The following is a 14,945-nucleotide window of genomic DNA, read 5'->3' as shown; positions in this document are numbered from 1 at the left end:
GGCGGTGAACCCCCGGCAATTTCATGCACCTCCGAATCTTTTGCGTTGTTTTCTCCAAGCTTATGGGACCTTGGATTTATCATTGCCTTTTTGTTCAAATCAAGGTGCTTGGACCTTGATTGGCAATTCATGTCCGGGATCTGTGTGTGAGCGACTTTGTGGTCCACAATTCGAGGAGTCTGGTTTTCTTTCCTTGGTACGAATGGCACCACCAAGGACAACATGCTCAATTGCTTGTTAGGACAGTTTTCTGACTCGAGTATTATCTAGACAGAGCTTCTGAACCGAACACAATACAAACCGCGGAATCATAACGGCATCCTGCGGCTTCAAACTACGACTGAGGGTGATGCTCGAACGTGCAACAGGCTGCCTCGAGAACGCGGGACGGCGTTTCCTTCAAGATTCCAATGGCGTGATCCGAAAAAGAAACTGCCTGTCCGGTCATTTCTGGAAGCACAATGGCGCCGGAGCGGATGCTCCTCAGTGGTTTATCGCGCTTTTGCAGGCGTCAGGCCAACGATCGTCCCCCGTTCTTAGCAGTCAACACGAAAGCGGAGAGCCAAGCGATGGGATAGGGCCATCGCTCGAATTCTTATATCCTGGGCATGCTCAAACTTTGGTAGCTTCGCGTCTGCCTCGCTCCCAGAACAGGACTGGATTTCGGAGGAGACCAAACCTGGGCTTTTCCAGATCTTATGCTTCCATTTCAAGTCTTCAACAAGCTACCGCAAAGACTTCATCCACCCACGAAGACGCATCCAACCGGGCCCAAGAGCCTCAGGATCCAGAATCTCTTGATAAGGACGGGAAAGCGAGCGCAACACTCCGGGCTTTCCTTCAGAAGAATGGCAGCGAATTTGATAAAGCTTGGGTGATGTACGTCGCAGCCGGATGTCCGTCGGAACTCAATTCTGCACTCTGTGCATATATGAGTAAATCATCCAGAGAAAAGGAACAAATGCGAGCATGGACGCTCTTCAGAGCAATCGCACCCGAAGATCTCACTGAGTTAGACTTTAAGAACATTATAAGCTCACGGCTTCTATCATTGCCGGATCGAAAACCCGCGAATCTTGGCGGTATCTGCCGGCGAGCCATTTCCACGCCATTTGCTCAAGAGATCATCTCGCTGGGCCTGATGCACATGGTGGAAAACAGAGAGTGGCCCAGAATTGTCTCATTATGGAGCTCCCTATTGGAGACTCCTGGAAACGAGCGACCGCCATTGGAATCTTTGCTAGATCGGCTTGATCGCTTTCACTTTCCTGGCTATTCCCTACCCAGGCATCTCCTTGATTTAAGAAAGTACTTGGCAGCCGATAACAAGTATCTTACCCCTGCGGCCAGAGACTTTAGCTCCCGTCTATTTGAACGATTTTTCGAGTCTCGTGACATGGTCAAACTCACACCGATATCAACTATGCTTTCACTGTTGCTCAAGTACGGAGATATCGGTTTTACGACCCCCGCTCACTATTTTCTTTCGATAAATGTCTACCTAAGATCAGAGCAGCGGTCGGAATTTGTCAATTGCATCCTTTTGTATCGCCAATTGCGCAAACAACATGAGCTAGCAAGGCCAACCATACAAACGATTCGTTCCATCATTCAAAGCTTGTTGAAATTCAAGATGACCGACAGCTTGCCATACTTTTTGGACGAAGAGGCGGAGTTTGATAAGGATAAACAAACAAGCGTCCGCTCATACAATGACGCAATGGTTGCTTTTTCTAAGACTGGGGATGTGCAAACCGTCCAACACTTATTCGACAGGTTCGTTGCAGATCACGGCAGCCCAAAGACCCAAAGGTCGGTGACCCCCCTTCTTGTCGTTCACGCGCGGCTAGGTGATGTGCGCGAAACACGGCGACAATTCGATCGAATTCCTACAGAATTTGGCCTCCCGCTGAACACAGTCTGCTGGAATATACTGCTTCTGGCGCACACTACTGCCAAGGATCTATCAGGTGCTATAGCTGCCTTCTCAGAAATGCGAGAAAACTATGTACCTCCCAACTCGTACACGTTTGGCACACTGATGGGGATTTTCGCCCAGCGAGGCGACATCGAAGCCATCCGTCAATTACTCAAAGAGGCGCAGAAGAGCCGAGTACGAATCACGAGGCCGATGCTTGATTCGGCTGTTCAGGCGTACTGCAAGAATGGGCAATTGGGTCATGCAGAAGAGCTTGTCGCAAGCAGCTGGGATTTAGCGGTGGGGGGGTCTCCCTTGCGAATGTGGAATTTTCTTCTAATGCGATATGCATTCAGGGTATCCAAGTTTTCCTTCCGACGCGTCCTTGACCGCATGGGACGGCTAGGCTTGAAACCGGATAAAATGACTTACGCGGCTATTATGCTTGCTTATGTCTATTCCAAGCAAGTGGATCGTGCGCAGACTACTCTCAGGAAGATGCATGAAGTTGGATTCGAAGCAACCGAGCACCATTTTTGTATTCTCTTGCTCGGATATGTGAAGCAACGGAACCGCGATATGGTGCATGTCATCTCCCGCGAAATGCAAGCACGCTTCGGTCGAGTTGGGATGGAGGCGAGCCTGTTGAACCTGAGAATGCAGATTGCGAGAGACGTGGAAAGCGCAAAAGATCTTCAGGCACCTGTTGAAGATATTGTCTTCGAGAACGCAGAAAAGACACTTGCTGAATCAATCGCACGATTCGATACCAATCCCTCGCCACCCAACAGTCGATTATCTAGCCCGCTAGAGGGCTTTGTTGTTGAGTCTTTCAGTGATACCCACTATCAACGGCTGATCGACGCATACGGCCTCCATGGTGGCGCTGAAAAGGCACTCCAAACCTTCAACCATTACATACAATCCAGACGAACTGCGGGATCATCGGACGGCGATGAATTGGCATCCTTACCGATTGACTTCATCAAAGCCGTTATGAATGCTTATCTTAGAACCCAGAACTACGAGAAAGTAGAAGAGTGCTGGCACACTATTATGGCAAATGTAAGCAAGACGGCCGGTACCTGTGACCTTGACAAAATCTTGTCTTCACAGTCGCCGATGTCAACCCTGCCAGCACCAGCTGAGTCCCCTCTCCCGTCAATGCTTTCAATGCCCACCACTCAATCAGATAAGCCCAAAATCATTCCTGCCCAACGTTTCATCCTGGACTCTCCACTCTCGATTTACCTGCACTCGTTGGCTCGCCGAGGCATGTTTGAGAGAATGCATCAAGTTGTGGCCGAAGTTCAGACAGCAGGCTTTGCATTGACTGGTTTCAACTGGTCAGCTTACGTTCGATCGCTTGCGACATCTGATAATTATCCCGACAATGTGGAGGCATTTCGACTCTTCGAGGAGAAGTTCATCGCTCATTTCCCTGGTTGGTCATGGTTTCTCAAGGGATATGGCGTGAGACCACTCAATGCCCCCGTGACAATCCTCCATCTCGAAGGTCGCTCGGGTATCACTAAACCTCGGAGAATGATGGGAAAATTGGCCCGAGAACATTGGCGCAAAATCGAGCCCGATTACATGCACCCCCATTACCCTACCATGGTCCAACTAGCCGGCACACTGCAAAGGCTCCGGCAAACAAGCATTATGGAGGGGAATCAGCATCTGGCAAATCTCTACAAAATTGCGCCACGGACTGTCGATACCCTCGCCGCGATGCCATATGTGCCTGACAAACATCAGGGTACAATCCTGCGCGGCCATGCAGCAAGAAGCGAGATGCTTCCACGCCAGGCCCACCTGTTCTCCTCGCGCACTGGTGCTCTTGGCCCTCGTTGCAACAGACAAGAACGCAGCTTTAAGAGAGCGGCTGAGGAGCCTCTCCTATCGAACAAAACCCAATTGTCCGTGTCTTCCGCGGACGAGTTGAATCGTACTGGCTTATTCCGCAGTCCAGAACAGAGCTCATTGGGCGATTTGGCAAGCATCCTTCCTCGCCAGGACCAAGTTGACCTGCAAACCGCAATTGACGAGGAATATAATGTGACAACACAATGGAAGCTCAAAGCCAGCCATTACAAGGAGAGTATGGAGAAGGCGTTCAAGTCCAATAATATCCCGTCCGCTGAGGCCTACAAGCGACGTTTGAGAAGGTTGCAACATCCCGACTTCCAGAAGCCGACCCCTGAGCGGCAACTGTTCGACAAGCATAACCGCAAGTGGAAGCTGCATACTCCAACCCACCTTCTCTTCAAACCCAATTCTGGGCTGCATGTGAAACCTGGACGAACACCCTCACAACGAGACAACGTGCGAAGAAAGTACAAGGGACCCTGGACGACGCCCAGGGAAGAACCGAGCGACGACCGTTGAGCAGCGTGCTCCATGTACAGTGACTTTGTAATTTTAGCTTGTATATATATCCTTGTTTCTAACATTAGTTTTGTACAATACATTGATTTTCTCAACTTTCATGAGGTATCACTGGTTATATATATATATGCAAGTCTGTGTACTGTTTGGCTCCTTATTCTTCCGTTTTCTAGTTATGGAACCAAGAGTGGAAAGATAAATTCAAAGAGATATCGCAATGTTTACTAGTATAGAGGCCACATAAGCAATCAAATTCTCTTGTCTTCTTAAATCTATGTAGTATTATTTCGTCGTTGCTATGGTACGTTGAACCGGCAACGGTAGAGTGCAAAATGCCATATTGGGCCGAACATCTACAGTCAGTGGACATAAGTTTTTGCACCCCCCATAGCCCCACATAGCTCACCGCCACTATATATCTATACCGCCTACCTAAAACGCGTAGTATCCATGAATAGGATCACCATAAAATAGCACGTAAAGCTGATTTTTAGGAAATAAAATGGTGTATTCTTCATTTCTAGACCTTTAAAACGAATGCTTTTATTATACACTATTATTATTAAAGATAATTATAATATATGCTTTTTTTTGGCTGGCAGAATATTATATAATCATCGGGGTGTGGGGCCAGGGGTGCAAAAACTAATGCCCAGTCACTGTATTAACATGAGGAATGGTTTCACAACTACACGCCTAGGGTAAGTTCGTACGTAATATAGACGGAACATCAGTTACGAGAATCTTTACGGGTATTGAATTTGAATCAAATTTCTTTTTTCATTGAGGATAAACAGTATATTAAATGAACAGCTAGCAGCCCACACACAGCGGTCCACACCGTCAACCGAAATGGAAGAGGACCTTTCAGACCTCCTCGACACCCACCAGGACCGACCGACCGAAGTCAGACGTCGAGACCAGGTCAAGATCATCACCACTCCCTAGACCGAAACACAGACACTGCGGACAGCACGCGTAACAGTCGAGGCGGGAGTAAAAAGGTTTCACTTTAGGGCATCGAGGACATGTAGTCATCAGCAAGGGTGGAGATTCTGTGGCTCTTTTAAAGAGTTTAGAAAGGGGACGTCTACTCTAAAGTGATTCTTTGAACTGTAGAGGAAGAAAAGTCAGTTGAAAAGTTCAAAATGCCAATGTCCAGTATGGAAAACCCGGAAGGTTTCCAACTGTTTGGGGGGAGGAGAACGCACGTAGAGTCGCTTGAAGAAGAAGAAAAGGATCGGGGGGATGGGGGTTTATATAGCTTTTGAAAAATTATTCGCTGAGTCAGCACGGCCCGTGGTATCCGTGGGACGCGCCTTCTCGCGTGCAACTTCACGCGTTCCACTTTAGCAAATCGGGAAATCCCAATCGGCCCCCTCGACTCCCTCCTTCCCACCAACACTATATTGCATCACACATCATGGACGGTTTACAACTACGTGATGAGGCCGCGCAGGATCGCGTGCGTGCCGCAACTGAATTTCTTGACCCTAGTAAGTCCATTGTGTTAAGTGTTATGGTCCCTTTAAAACTAACAAAGTTCTTTTTTCAGATGATGCACGGGCACGCAGGTTCGTCGATCTCGAAGATTAATGTGCTACAATATATATCTAACAGACTGGAAAAGTTATCGAGCAGACATTGTGGTTATGCTGAACAAGGGTGCGCGACGATTGACAGTGCGTGGATCTGCGAAATTCCTTGCCAGGAGCTGGTGCTGATAATTTTGGACAGGTCAGCATCGATGAAATCAGAGCACACAACCGGGAGCTTGCCGATGGGTAACTCATACCTCTATAACAAGTGCAATTGGGTTCACCAACTAATGGTTGTAGGCTGCTCTCTTCGCCGTTCGATTATTCACAAGCCTTTGACGCTGCGTTGAAGGCGGTTGTCAAAACCCTACCCGGTCGACCACTTAGAGAAACCTCAGATGAAGCGGTGTGTATTCGGTTTGGGATGATTCTTAGCAGACATTGAATGTCTAACGATATCGACAGAACTACTACTGCGCTTATGTCGGCGCATTTGGAGAATTCTCCTGCAACCCGCGCACATTGGGCTCAGAACAATTGAACCACATGGTCTCACTCGAGGGAATTGTGACAAAATGCTCTTTGGTACGCCCCAAGGTCGTCCAGAGTGTTCACTACGTCGAGAGAAAGGATCGGTTTGTTGCCAGAAAATATCGTGATCAAACTATGGGTGCCAGCGGCGCAACCAGTTTGAACGTTTACCCTCAAGAGGACGATGAAAAGAACCCTGTGAGTCTAGCTCGGACAATCTCACTCGATTATTTGAGACTAACGACATAATTTTTAGCTTATCACTGAGTACGGTTACTCAACATATCTCGACCACCAGTCGATTTCCATCCAAGAGATGCCCGAACGTGCCCCGGCAGGACAATTGCCTCGAAGTGTCGATGTCATTTTGGACGACGACCTCGTCGACACCGCCAAGCCTGGCGACAGAATCCAGCTGGTCGGTATCTACCGTACCCTCGGTAATGGAGGTAGTGGCTCGTCGACCTTCCGCACCGTCGTCATGGCGAACAACATTATCCAGTTGTCGTCGAAAAGCGGCGGAGGTATTGCAGAGGCCGTGCTTACGGATACGGATATTCGAAACATCAACCAGATTGCCAAGAAGAGGAACGTATTTGACTTGTTGTCCAAGTCTCTGGCTCCCAGTATCCACGGACATGACTACATCAAGAAAGCCATTCTTCTGATGCTTCTTGGTGGAATGGAGAAGAACTTGGATAACGGAACCCATCTTCGTGGTGATATCAACATTCTTATGGTTGGTGATCCCTCGACTGCGAAGTCCCAGCTTCTGCGTTTCGTGTTGAATACCGCGCCACTGGCAATCGCTACTACCGGTCGTGGTTCTTCCGGTGTCGGTTTGACTGCTGCCGTTACATCTGACAAAGAAACCGGCGAGCGTCGACTGGAGGCTGGTGCTATGGTCCTCGGTGACCGTGGTGTGGTGTGTATTGATGAATTCGACAAGATGAGTGATGTGGATCGTGTCGCCATTCACGAAGTCATGGAACAGCAGACCGTGACAATCGCAAAAGCCGGTATCCACACAAGCTTGAACGCTCGCTGCAGTGTCCTTGCAGCAGCCAACCCGGTTTATGGCCAATATGATCCCCACAAGGACCCGCACAAGAACATTGCTCTTCCCGACTCCTTGCTTTCTCGTTTCGATTTGCTATTCGTCGTGACTGATGATATTGAGGACGCACACGACCGAATAATCTCCGAGCACGTTTTACGCATGCACCGTTACCGCCAGCCTGGAACTGAGGAGGGCGCGCCCGTTCGTGAACAGCTTAACCAAACATTGGGCGTGGGTGGTGAAGACCGCCAAGATGCCAACGCGCCAAGTGAGGTTTTCGAGAAGTTTAATGTCATGCTCCACGGTGGTATGGTTGATGCTGCCAATGCTGGCCGCCGTCGTGGCAAGAATGTGGAAATCATCAGTATTCCCTTCATCAAGAAGTACATCCAATACGCCAAGAAGCGAATCATGCCCGTCTTGACCAAGGGTGCTGCTGACCACGTCATCGCCACATACTCTGCTCTGCGAAACGATGAACTCACCGGCAATAAGCGTCGCACATCGCCCATTACCCCACGTACCCTGGAGACACTGATTCGTCTGTCCACTGCACATGCTAAGGCCCGCCTGTCTAACCGAGTAGACGAGAAGGATGCCAAACATGCCGAGGCTATCCTTCGCTTCGCCATGTTCAAGGAAGTGGTCGAAGACGAGCGCCGGAAGAGACGCAAGGTGACCACCTTTGACGATTCCTCCGACGACGACAGCGATGCCGAACTCGACGACAACTCCGATGATGACACCACCGCCCGCAACACATCAACCGCCACACCGGGTAGACGTACAGGCACAGCACGCACCCGCGGCACTGCAACGCAGTCCAGTGTTCCAGTTCTCGACGAGGACGAAGACCCAGACAGCCTATACACAGCCAGCCCTCGCGCTCAACGCCTGCGTTCGAGCCAGACAGCCCGCGCTCAAACACAAACAGACTCTCAGATGTCAATGGCATCCTCACAGCCAGCCTCGCAGCTCATTGAATCTCAGACAGACTCGCAGTCCACTTCCACAGATGCCCCGATCACCCCTGCCCGCATGGCAGTCTTCCGACAGACTCTGGGCCCGCTCATGGGCAAGACTGTGTTCAAGGACAGCGATACATGCAAGATTGACGACCTGATCAATGCTGTTAATACTGCTATCCGGGAATCGTCCAAACTTGGCGCTTCACACGTCTTCTCCCGCCCCGAGGCTATCCAGGCCTTGCGGGTCATGAACGACGATAATATCCTGATGTACCTCGAGGACGAGGAGGATGTGTACCGGGTCTAATTTATCTGGGTTATGCGGCACTGTTAATACTTTTCTCCTCGTGTGGAGGGGAGAATACTGGATTTGTATGCGTCCAGTTTTACGAGCATGCTTTCTTGTCATTGCATTGGGATTGATATCATTGCATGTTTTTTTTTTGTGTGTTTGGCGTATGGAGTGGGTTTGTGGGGGAATATTAGTGAACTCAATACGAGAAATATGAATGAATACTCGATCCTTGACTTCCACCAAGACCTGAATGGTAGTCCTACGCTTAGCTCACCTGCAATCGTAATGCCATGCCATGTGATGTGATCAGATTAGCAGTGATTCGTTTATTTTGACACTGATGATGCAGTAAAATAGGAGTTTCCAAAGGAATCAAATCTAACACACCATCATATATAGGCGAGGCATTAGTGCTTATCTATAGAACTCACGACACCGCGCTCTAAGGGATATGTATACATAGCTAATGTAAGTTTCCTAAGACAGCACTCCGAGCAACAATTGTCTGGCAAACATGACAAGAGACCAAAAAAAAACCAAAAAAACAGGGTATAGAGATATGAACAGCATAAGCATGAACAACATTTCGTACTAAGGTGCTATTAACTACAATTCCGGAACAGAATTCGGTATGGCCTCCTCCTTATCTTTCTCAATCATACCCATAGGCAACACAGAGTCATCAGACGAGAAGGACGGCGTACGTACACCCTCCCGAATCTGCGCCTGAGTGAGAGGCGACAGACCCCTCCGAAGCGTCGAGCCCTTCCGTTTCCGCTGCTGCGGGCTCGCGTCCTGTCCAGAGGCGGTGCTTCCGCGACGGGGCCGACTGGAAGTGGAAGAGCGAGAAGGGGGACGATCTTCGAAGCCTGTGTCGACGGGAGTGGTGCTGCGGGATGAGGTGCGGGAATGGGACTCGGAGCGGGTATTGCGGCGGGAGGATGGGCCGCGTTGCTCCTGGTTGAGTTTCGTGATGGAGGGGTGGTGGCCGTGGCCTAGACGGTGTTTGAATTCGGGCTCGATTGGGCGGTGCAGGGTTCCTGCGACAAGGCGGCGGCGCTGTGAGGCGCGCCAGCCGAACCCGAGTCGGTTGAGCCAGCCTCTTTCTGTTTGGGCGAGGTGGTGCTCGCGCTCGCGTAGTTTCAGGCGGAGCTGGGCGCGACGCTCGTTTTCTTTTTCCCAGAAATCTGTGCGGTAATCGTCCCAGTTTTCGCGGAATTCCGGGGAGAAGGACTTGGGTAGCAGGAGGAGACGGATGTAGTCGCCTCCCGGGCTGAGGTCTTCTTCTACTAGGCCGGACTCGGTGTCAGCACCGTTGTAGTACTGTTGATAGTGCTGCCGACTACCACCAGCGCGTTTATCGGAGGGGCTCTGCTCCACGAAATGGTAGTTCCCATTGGGAGAGGGTAAGAACGGGGCGGAGAATGGGAACAGGAATGAGATGTAGGAGAGTAGCTCCTGCCAGAAGGGACCGCGGATGATGATGATCTTGGTGTTCATTACGCGCAGGCCGCGATTGGAGACAGCGAGCCAGCGCCGAGGCCATCTGATCCCTCGTTCCCACTGCCCTGTACCCCAGACAAGCAATGCGGTTACCACCCCGCCAAGTAGGGCGACTTTCTCCGCCATCTCCACCACCCAGTAGACAGAGCCGCCGACCCCGCGGCCATCTTCACGCGGGCGAAGGAAAAGGGCATATGCAAAATGCGCAAGCCAAGCGGCTAGTAAAAGTAGGAAGAATGTGTTCTGACGGCGACGCTCGCGCAGGGCCAGATATTGGGCTCGCAGCGAGGTTTCGAGTATTAAAAGGTTTAGGTAGATCTGGGGTGGGGAGGAGGGCAGGTGTGCTAGCGGGTCTGGGGTCGAGGGACGTTGAGGGGAGGGATCTGAACGGGGAGCTTGAGATGACCGTGAGGAGTTCAATGGCTCTGGGGTTGTTGAGGCGCGAGCATCTGGTGTTGGGGCACCTTTGACCACCTGGTCTAAAGGCGAAGCCATGGTAAAAGAGTCCTAAGATGAGAATAGAATATGAAAAGCAAAGCTCGTCAGTTAAAGTCAAATCAAAACTTGGCCGATCCGGCCCAGAGCGAATGTCATTGGTGTCATCGCATGTGAAGAAGAGGGAGAAAGGCGGGAAGTTGAAAGGAAGCGAAGTTGGATCGACATCATCTGCCCAGTTGACTTGGCTTCTTTTCTTCTCCCTCTCTCTATACAAGTAATTCTATTTTACCCATTGTCCATTGTCCTTACCTAAATTCAACCATCATATTTCTAATTTCATCGGCTTTCTTCCGGATATTACATCTTCTGCCCGGTGCGCATGTTAGGCCTACCGGGGTTAAGCGGAGTGACCGAATTGTCTCCGTGCTCCCTTCTTATACGCCCATGAGCGCCACCATTCAACTTTTGCTAGCAGAAACCCTCTGTCTTACCAACTTCCGAACCGCAGAAATAGCTTCACGACTTCCCTTCCCCTTTTCAATCCCTCAACATCAGGCTAGACTTCGCTCAGTCGTCTTTGCCACCCTCCCTCGGAGGCAACGAATGTCTTCAATGGCGTCAGAATCATTGAACTCGTCCCATGAGGACGTTCATGAACGTCATCAACGCCCAGTTGAAAACCATCCCGAGAGGATCTCGGGAAGTCCATATGCGAATCAGGCTGCTGCTGGCGCGGCAGCGGCGCGCGCATTTTTCCCGTTGGGTTACCGCGAAGGCTTCAACCAATGGGTAACCTATAACCGAGGAGCGCCCCCATTGCTGAATTCTGCTGATCATTTGCTTTATAGTGGGCTCGTATACCTGCAGCTGCTGCCGAACACAAAGTCCTATCTTATCTGCCTTACTTGCATCACCAGCCCCCCACCCACCTCCAGACTGGACAGACAACAGAGCTCCCCGATGGCACTACCCCTACCAGTCTCGAGAGTGCAGACCCTAATCAGCTGGGAGAAGTCACCAGTAACTCCCTTGATGACCCTTACGGCCCTCGCCGATGGCGCTCCAGCATGGTAGAACTGAGCGGGAAAGACCGCGCGCTCAATGAGTTCTCGGTGGAGAGGATCGGCGAGGAAGCAGACCAGCATTTAGTCATGCTCCACGGCTACGGCGCCGGACTTGGGTTCTTCTATAAAAACTTCGAACCACTGAGTCGGTTGAAGGGCTGGCAACTCCATGCCTTGGACATGCTGGGCATGGGCCGGAGTACTCGACCCTCATTCAAAATCAAGGCAAAGGAAAGAGAAGAAGCCATCAGGGAGGCCGAAGCATGGTTTGTAGATGCCTTGGAGGAATGGCGCATCAAACGAAAGATTGATCGCTTCACCTTGCTTGGACACAGTCTTGGCGGGTACATGGCGGTCGCGTACGCGCTGAAATACCCTGGTCATCTGAATAAGCTTATCCTGGCATCTCCAGTTGGAATTCCAGAGGACCCATATGCTGTCACTGCAGATGTGGCCGAGCCTCCGGCGTCAACGTTGTCTAACGAGCTTACCCAAGACGAGCGCGATATCAGTTCGTCTGCCATTCCGCCAAAGACCGGTGACGGTAGCTTTATCACTGGGCGCCAACCACTTCCGGCCAGTTCCGCTTCATCTACACCCCCACGACGGGTTCTCCCCAAGTGGTTCGCGTATCTATGGGATGCCAATATCTCCCCCTTCAGTCTAGTGCGGTGGGCCGGTCCTTTAGGGCCACGTTTAGTGTCCGGATGGACTTCTCGTCGTTTCTCCCACCTGCCAGCCGATGAAGCTAAGGCACTCCACGACTATTCATACTCGATCTTCAGTCTTCGCGGCAGCGGCGAGTATGCGCTGGCATACATTCTTGCCCCAGGTGCTTTTGCTCGCAGTCCTCTGATCCACCGTGTCCAGGGCCTCGGAAGACAACTGATCCAAAATACAAGCGGCCTCCCTCATCCAGTTGCCGCTGCTACCACTTCATCAACGCCCTCTGAGGGTACGCCCGCGTCCACCGCCGCTACTTCATCTGAGTCTTTGGCACCCGCTCGGCGCGAGAGGGGTCTCCCCGTGGTATTCATGTATGGCGACCACGACTGGATGGATGTCTCAGGCGGCCATGCAGCAGTCGCTAAATTGGAAGAAGAAAAGCGCAAAGTCCTGGAAAAGGCCACTCCAGAGGAGAAGCGTGCCGATGAAGGTTCCTCTAGAGTGGTTGTCGTGAATAAAGCTGGCCACCATTTGTATCTCGATGGCTGGGAGGAGTTCAACAGTATTGTGCTCACCGAGATGGAAGAAGTCAACCAGAGGGAGAGAAGTCGTCAGTAATGATGTGGATATGGCTTCTTTCCTTTTGTCCTGAATATCATTTTATTCAATTTAGAGCTGGAGTGTGATGTATTTTGGCTTGGTCTCTCGTTTATTGTGGCTTTTTCTCTTTTTTTTTTGCCCCTGGTGTTTATGTACCACCCCCCCTCCTTTTTTTTACGTGGCTACACTTCTGTACGGTACATATTGACTAGATAGACTTGAACAAAACCAATGACAGTTGCTATGAATATCCCAATCGGAGAAACAGCTTTCATGGCATTTTTTTAAATCATTTGTGCTCCTTGCGCCTCCCAAAGAAGAAAAATGAACCAACGCCCTTCATCCGTATCGATCCCCAGCAGCCAGCCCCCTCGAATTCGGCCCAGAGATACTTTGTCTCCGATGTCTAGGGCTATTGGGATAATGCGCCATCAACCGCGCTAGCCCCACTGATGAAGCATCACGCTCTTCAGTCGACAGACCAACTGCGGGGGTATTATACCCACTAGTACTGGGGCTAACTCTTCCAGAGAGAATATGGCTACCAGAGGACCCAGGCCGTCTCAATGAGAAGTACCCACCCCCACCTCCGTTAGCAAAGCTCCCACCACTACTATTGCTCCCGAAGCTCTGTCCCAGCCCATCCCCAAAGCTAGAGAGATATGAGTTCGTGAACGGTGCACCGCTAGCATTGAAAGCGCGCGGGAGAGCCCGCGACTGGGAAAGCGAATTTGAATCCAGTCGCGCGTATGGCTGCGGCGTCATGAACGGGGCCGTCAGTCGTGCTGTCGATGATAACATCGACTGACCGTACTCCCTCGAATGAACAGCTACGTTATCAGGCCTGGTTGACAGCGCTATGGAGAGTCCCGTTCCCGTGCGTCGGTCAGATGTCGTCAGCGAAGAAGTCGTCAGCGAGCGTTGGTGGTGTCTTGACCCGTCTTTTTGCTCCTCCGGGTAGATATCCTGTGAATCCGTTTCTCCTGTCCGTGGTTGGAAATTGCTTCGGCCGTTGCGCCAGTCGGCGCTTTCAGGGCTGGTTAGAGTGCTTCCGGGGTGGACACTTGTGCATAGTGTAACGAGCTGCGAGGGGAGCTCGAGACGGTTGTTTAGAGAGAGCCAGGCTCGCTCGTCTGCGTCGATGTCTACGTCTGGATCGATGTCGCCGGTGCTATATGTTGAAGAGGACGAGGTTGAGCTTGTGGCTTTCTCGTGTGGAGTATTTAAGCTGCGTGTTCTGGATGTTCGGTACGAGCGCCAGCCACCTACGCCTTCGAAGTCTCGTCTTTCATCGCCGCTTATAGGCAGGCTGTAGACGGGTGTTTGGGTAGATAAGTTGTGGGCCTCGATCATGCTCCGTGCATAAGAGTTCCTCTTTCGGTTTGCTGCATCGTTCATACTGGTACCAATGCCCCAGGAATTGAGAACGTCATTTGTCTTTCGTGGATGTGTCCTTGTTTGACTGGAGTTCCTTCTTGATCTACCAGCAGCTGGGGTTGTAGGTTCTGAGGCTGCGAATGCCAATAATGATGAGGTAGATGAGGTTGGCACTGAGAAGAAATGTATGGCCAATCCGCATACTAGCTCAATACAGACTATTGAGAGTCTGAGTAACAGTGCAAAGAGCGCAGCGGAGATTGTAACCCATGCTGAGAGAACGAGTGGGACAGAGATGAGGCCCAGGATAGGCAGCGCGAGCAACGTTGATATGGAGGGCCACATTGAGGAGTCAGTCTATATCCCCAAGGGATCAAAACACCGGAAGTCCATGATTATAAGACTTTCGGCATTTTACAACGCCCAGTCACAGCACAAACAACAAATTGCGGAGAAAGCATGTGAGATTGATGCCCCAGGCACAAAACGCCAATTACATCACTTCGGGAACTTTCAGCCTTGGTATATCAAAAACTTAGAATCTACATGGTAGCCCTGGAGGAACTATTCTATTTTTGTATTGAATATCCCTCCAA

General features: G+C 50.8%; 6 protein-coding genes across 6 annotated transcripts; 4 read left to right on the top strand and 2 right to left on the bottom strand.

Annotated features, from left to right (window-relative positions):
- Positions 1-349: 349 nt before the first annotated feature.
- N7537_002959 (putative translation regulator (Cya5)) lies at positions 350-4,309 on the top strand (the record flags this gene model as incomplete). Its single annotated transcript, XM_056894017.1, has 1 exon — positions 350-4,309. The coding sequence occupies one exon, from the start codon at positions 350-352 to the stop codon at positions 4,307-4,309; it is 3,960 nt and encodes a 1,319-aa protein (XP_056759012.1).
- Positions 4,310-4,978: 669 nt separating this feature from the next.
- N7537_002958 (Nucleic acid-binding OB-fold) lies at positions 4,979-5,257 on the top strand (the record flags this gene model as incomplete). Its single annotated transcript, XM_056894016.1, has 2 exons — positions 4,979-5,010; positions 5,107-5,257. The coding sequence occupies 2 exons, from the start codon at positions 4,979-4,981 to the stop codon at positions 5,255-5,257; spliced, it is 183 nt and encodes a 60-aa protein (XP_056759011.1).
- Positions 5,258-5,732: 475 nt separating this feature from the next.
- On the top strand, positions 5,733-8,713 carry N7537_002957 (MCM DNA helicase complex subunit MCM3; the record flags this gene model as incomplete). The annotated part of the gene is made up of 7 exons (XM_056894015.1): positions 5,733-5,805; positions 5,865-5,883; positions 5,940-5,991; positions 6,047-6,093; positions 6,148-6,253; positions 6,313-6,576; positions 6,635-8,713. The coding sequence occupies 7 exons, from the start codon at positions 5,733-5,735 to the stop codon at positions 8,711-8,713; spliced, it is 2,640 nt and encodes an 879-aa protein (XP_056759010.1).
- A 594-nt stretch (positions 8,714-9,307) lies between these two features.
- N7537_002956 (Spo7-like protein) lies at positions 9,308-10,699 on the bottom strand (the record flags this gene model as incomplete). Its single annotated transcript, XM_056894014.1, has 1 exon — positions 9,308-10,699. The coding sequence occupies one exon, from the start codon at positions 10,697-10,699 to the stop codon at positions 9,308-9,310; it is 1,392 nt and encodes a 463-aa protein (XP_056759009.1).
- Positions 10,700-11,086: 387 nt separating this feature from the next.
- On the top strand, positions 11,087-12,990 carry N7537_002955 (putative alpha/beta hydrolase; the record flags this gene model as incomplete). The annotated part of the gene is made up of 2 exons (XM_056894013.1): positions 11,087-11,431; positions 11,491-12,990. 2 exons carry the CDS (start codon positions 11,087-11,089, stop codon positions 12,988-12,990), a joined length of 1,845 nt encoding a protein of 614 aa, XP_056759008.1.
- A 321-nt stretch (positions 12,991-13,311) lies between these two features.
- N7537_002954 (uncharacterized protein) lies at positions 13,312-14,694 on the bottom strand (the record flags this gene model as incomplete). Its single annotated transcript, XM_056894012.1, has 1 exon — positions 13,312-14,694. One exon carries the CDS (start codon positions 14,692-14,694, stop codon positions 13,312-13,314), a length of 1,383 nt encoding a protein of 460 aa, XP_056759007.1.
- Positions 14,695-14,945: the final 251 nt, after the last annotated feature.

This window comes from Penicillium hordei (assembly GCF_028827395.1).
Source record: "Penicillium hordei strain IBT 12815 chromosome Unknown utg000001l_segment0_segment0, whole genome shotgun sequence".
Classification (NCBI taxonomy): domain Eukaryota; kingdom Fungi; phylum Ascomycota; class Eurotiomycetes; order Eurotiales; family Aspergillaceae; genus Penicillium; species Penicillium hordei.
Note: the sequence above shows the minus strand (reverse complement) of the source record. Positions and strands in the feature narration are given on the sequence as shown.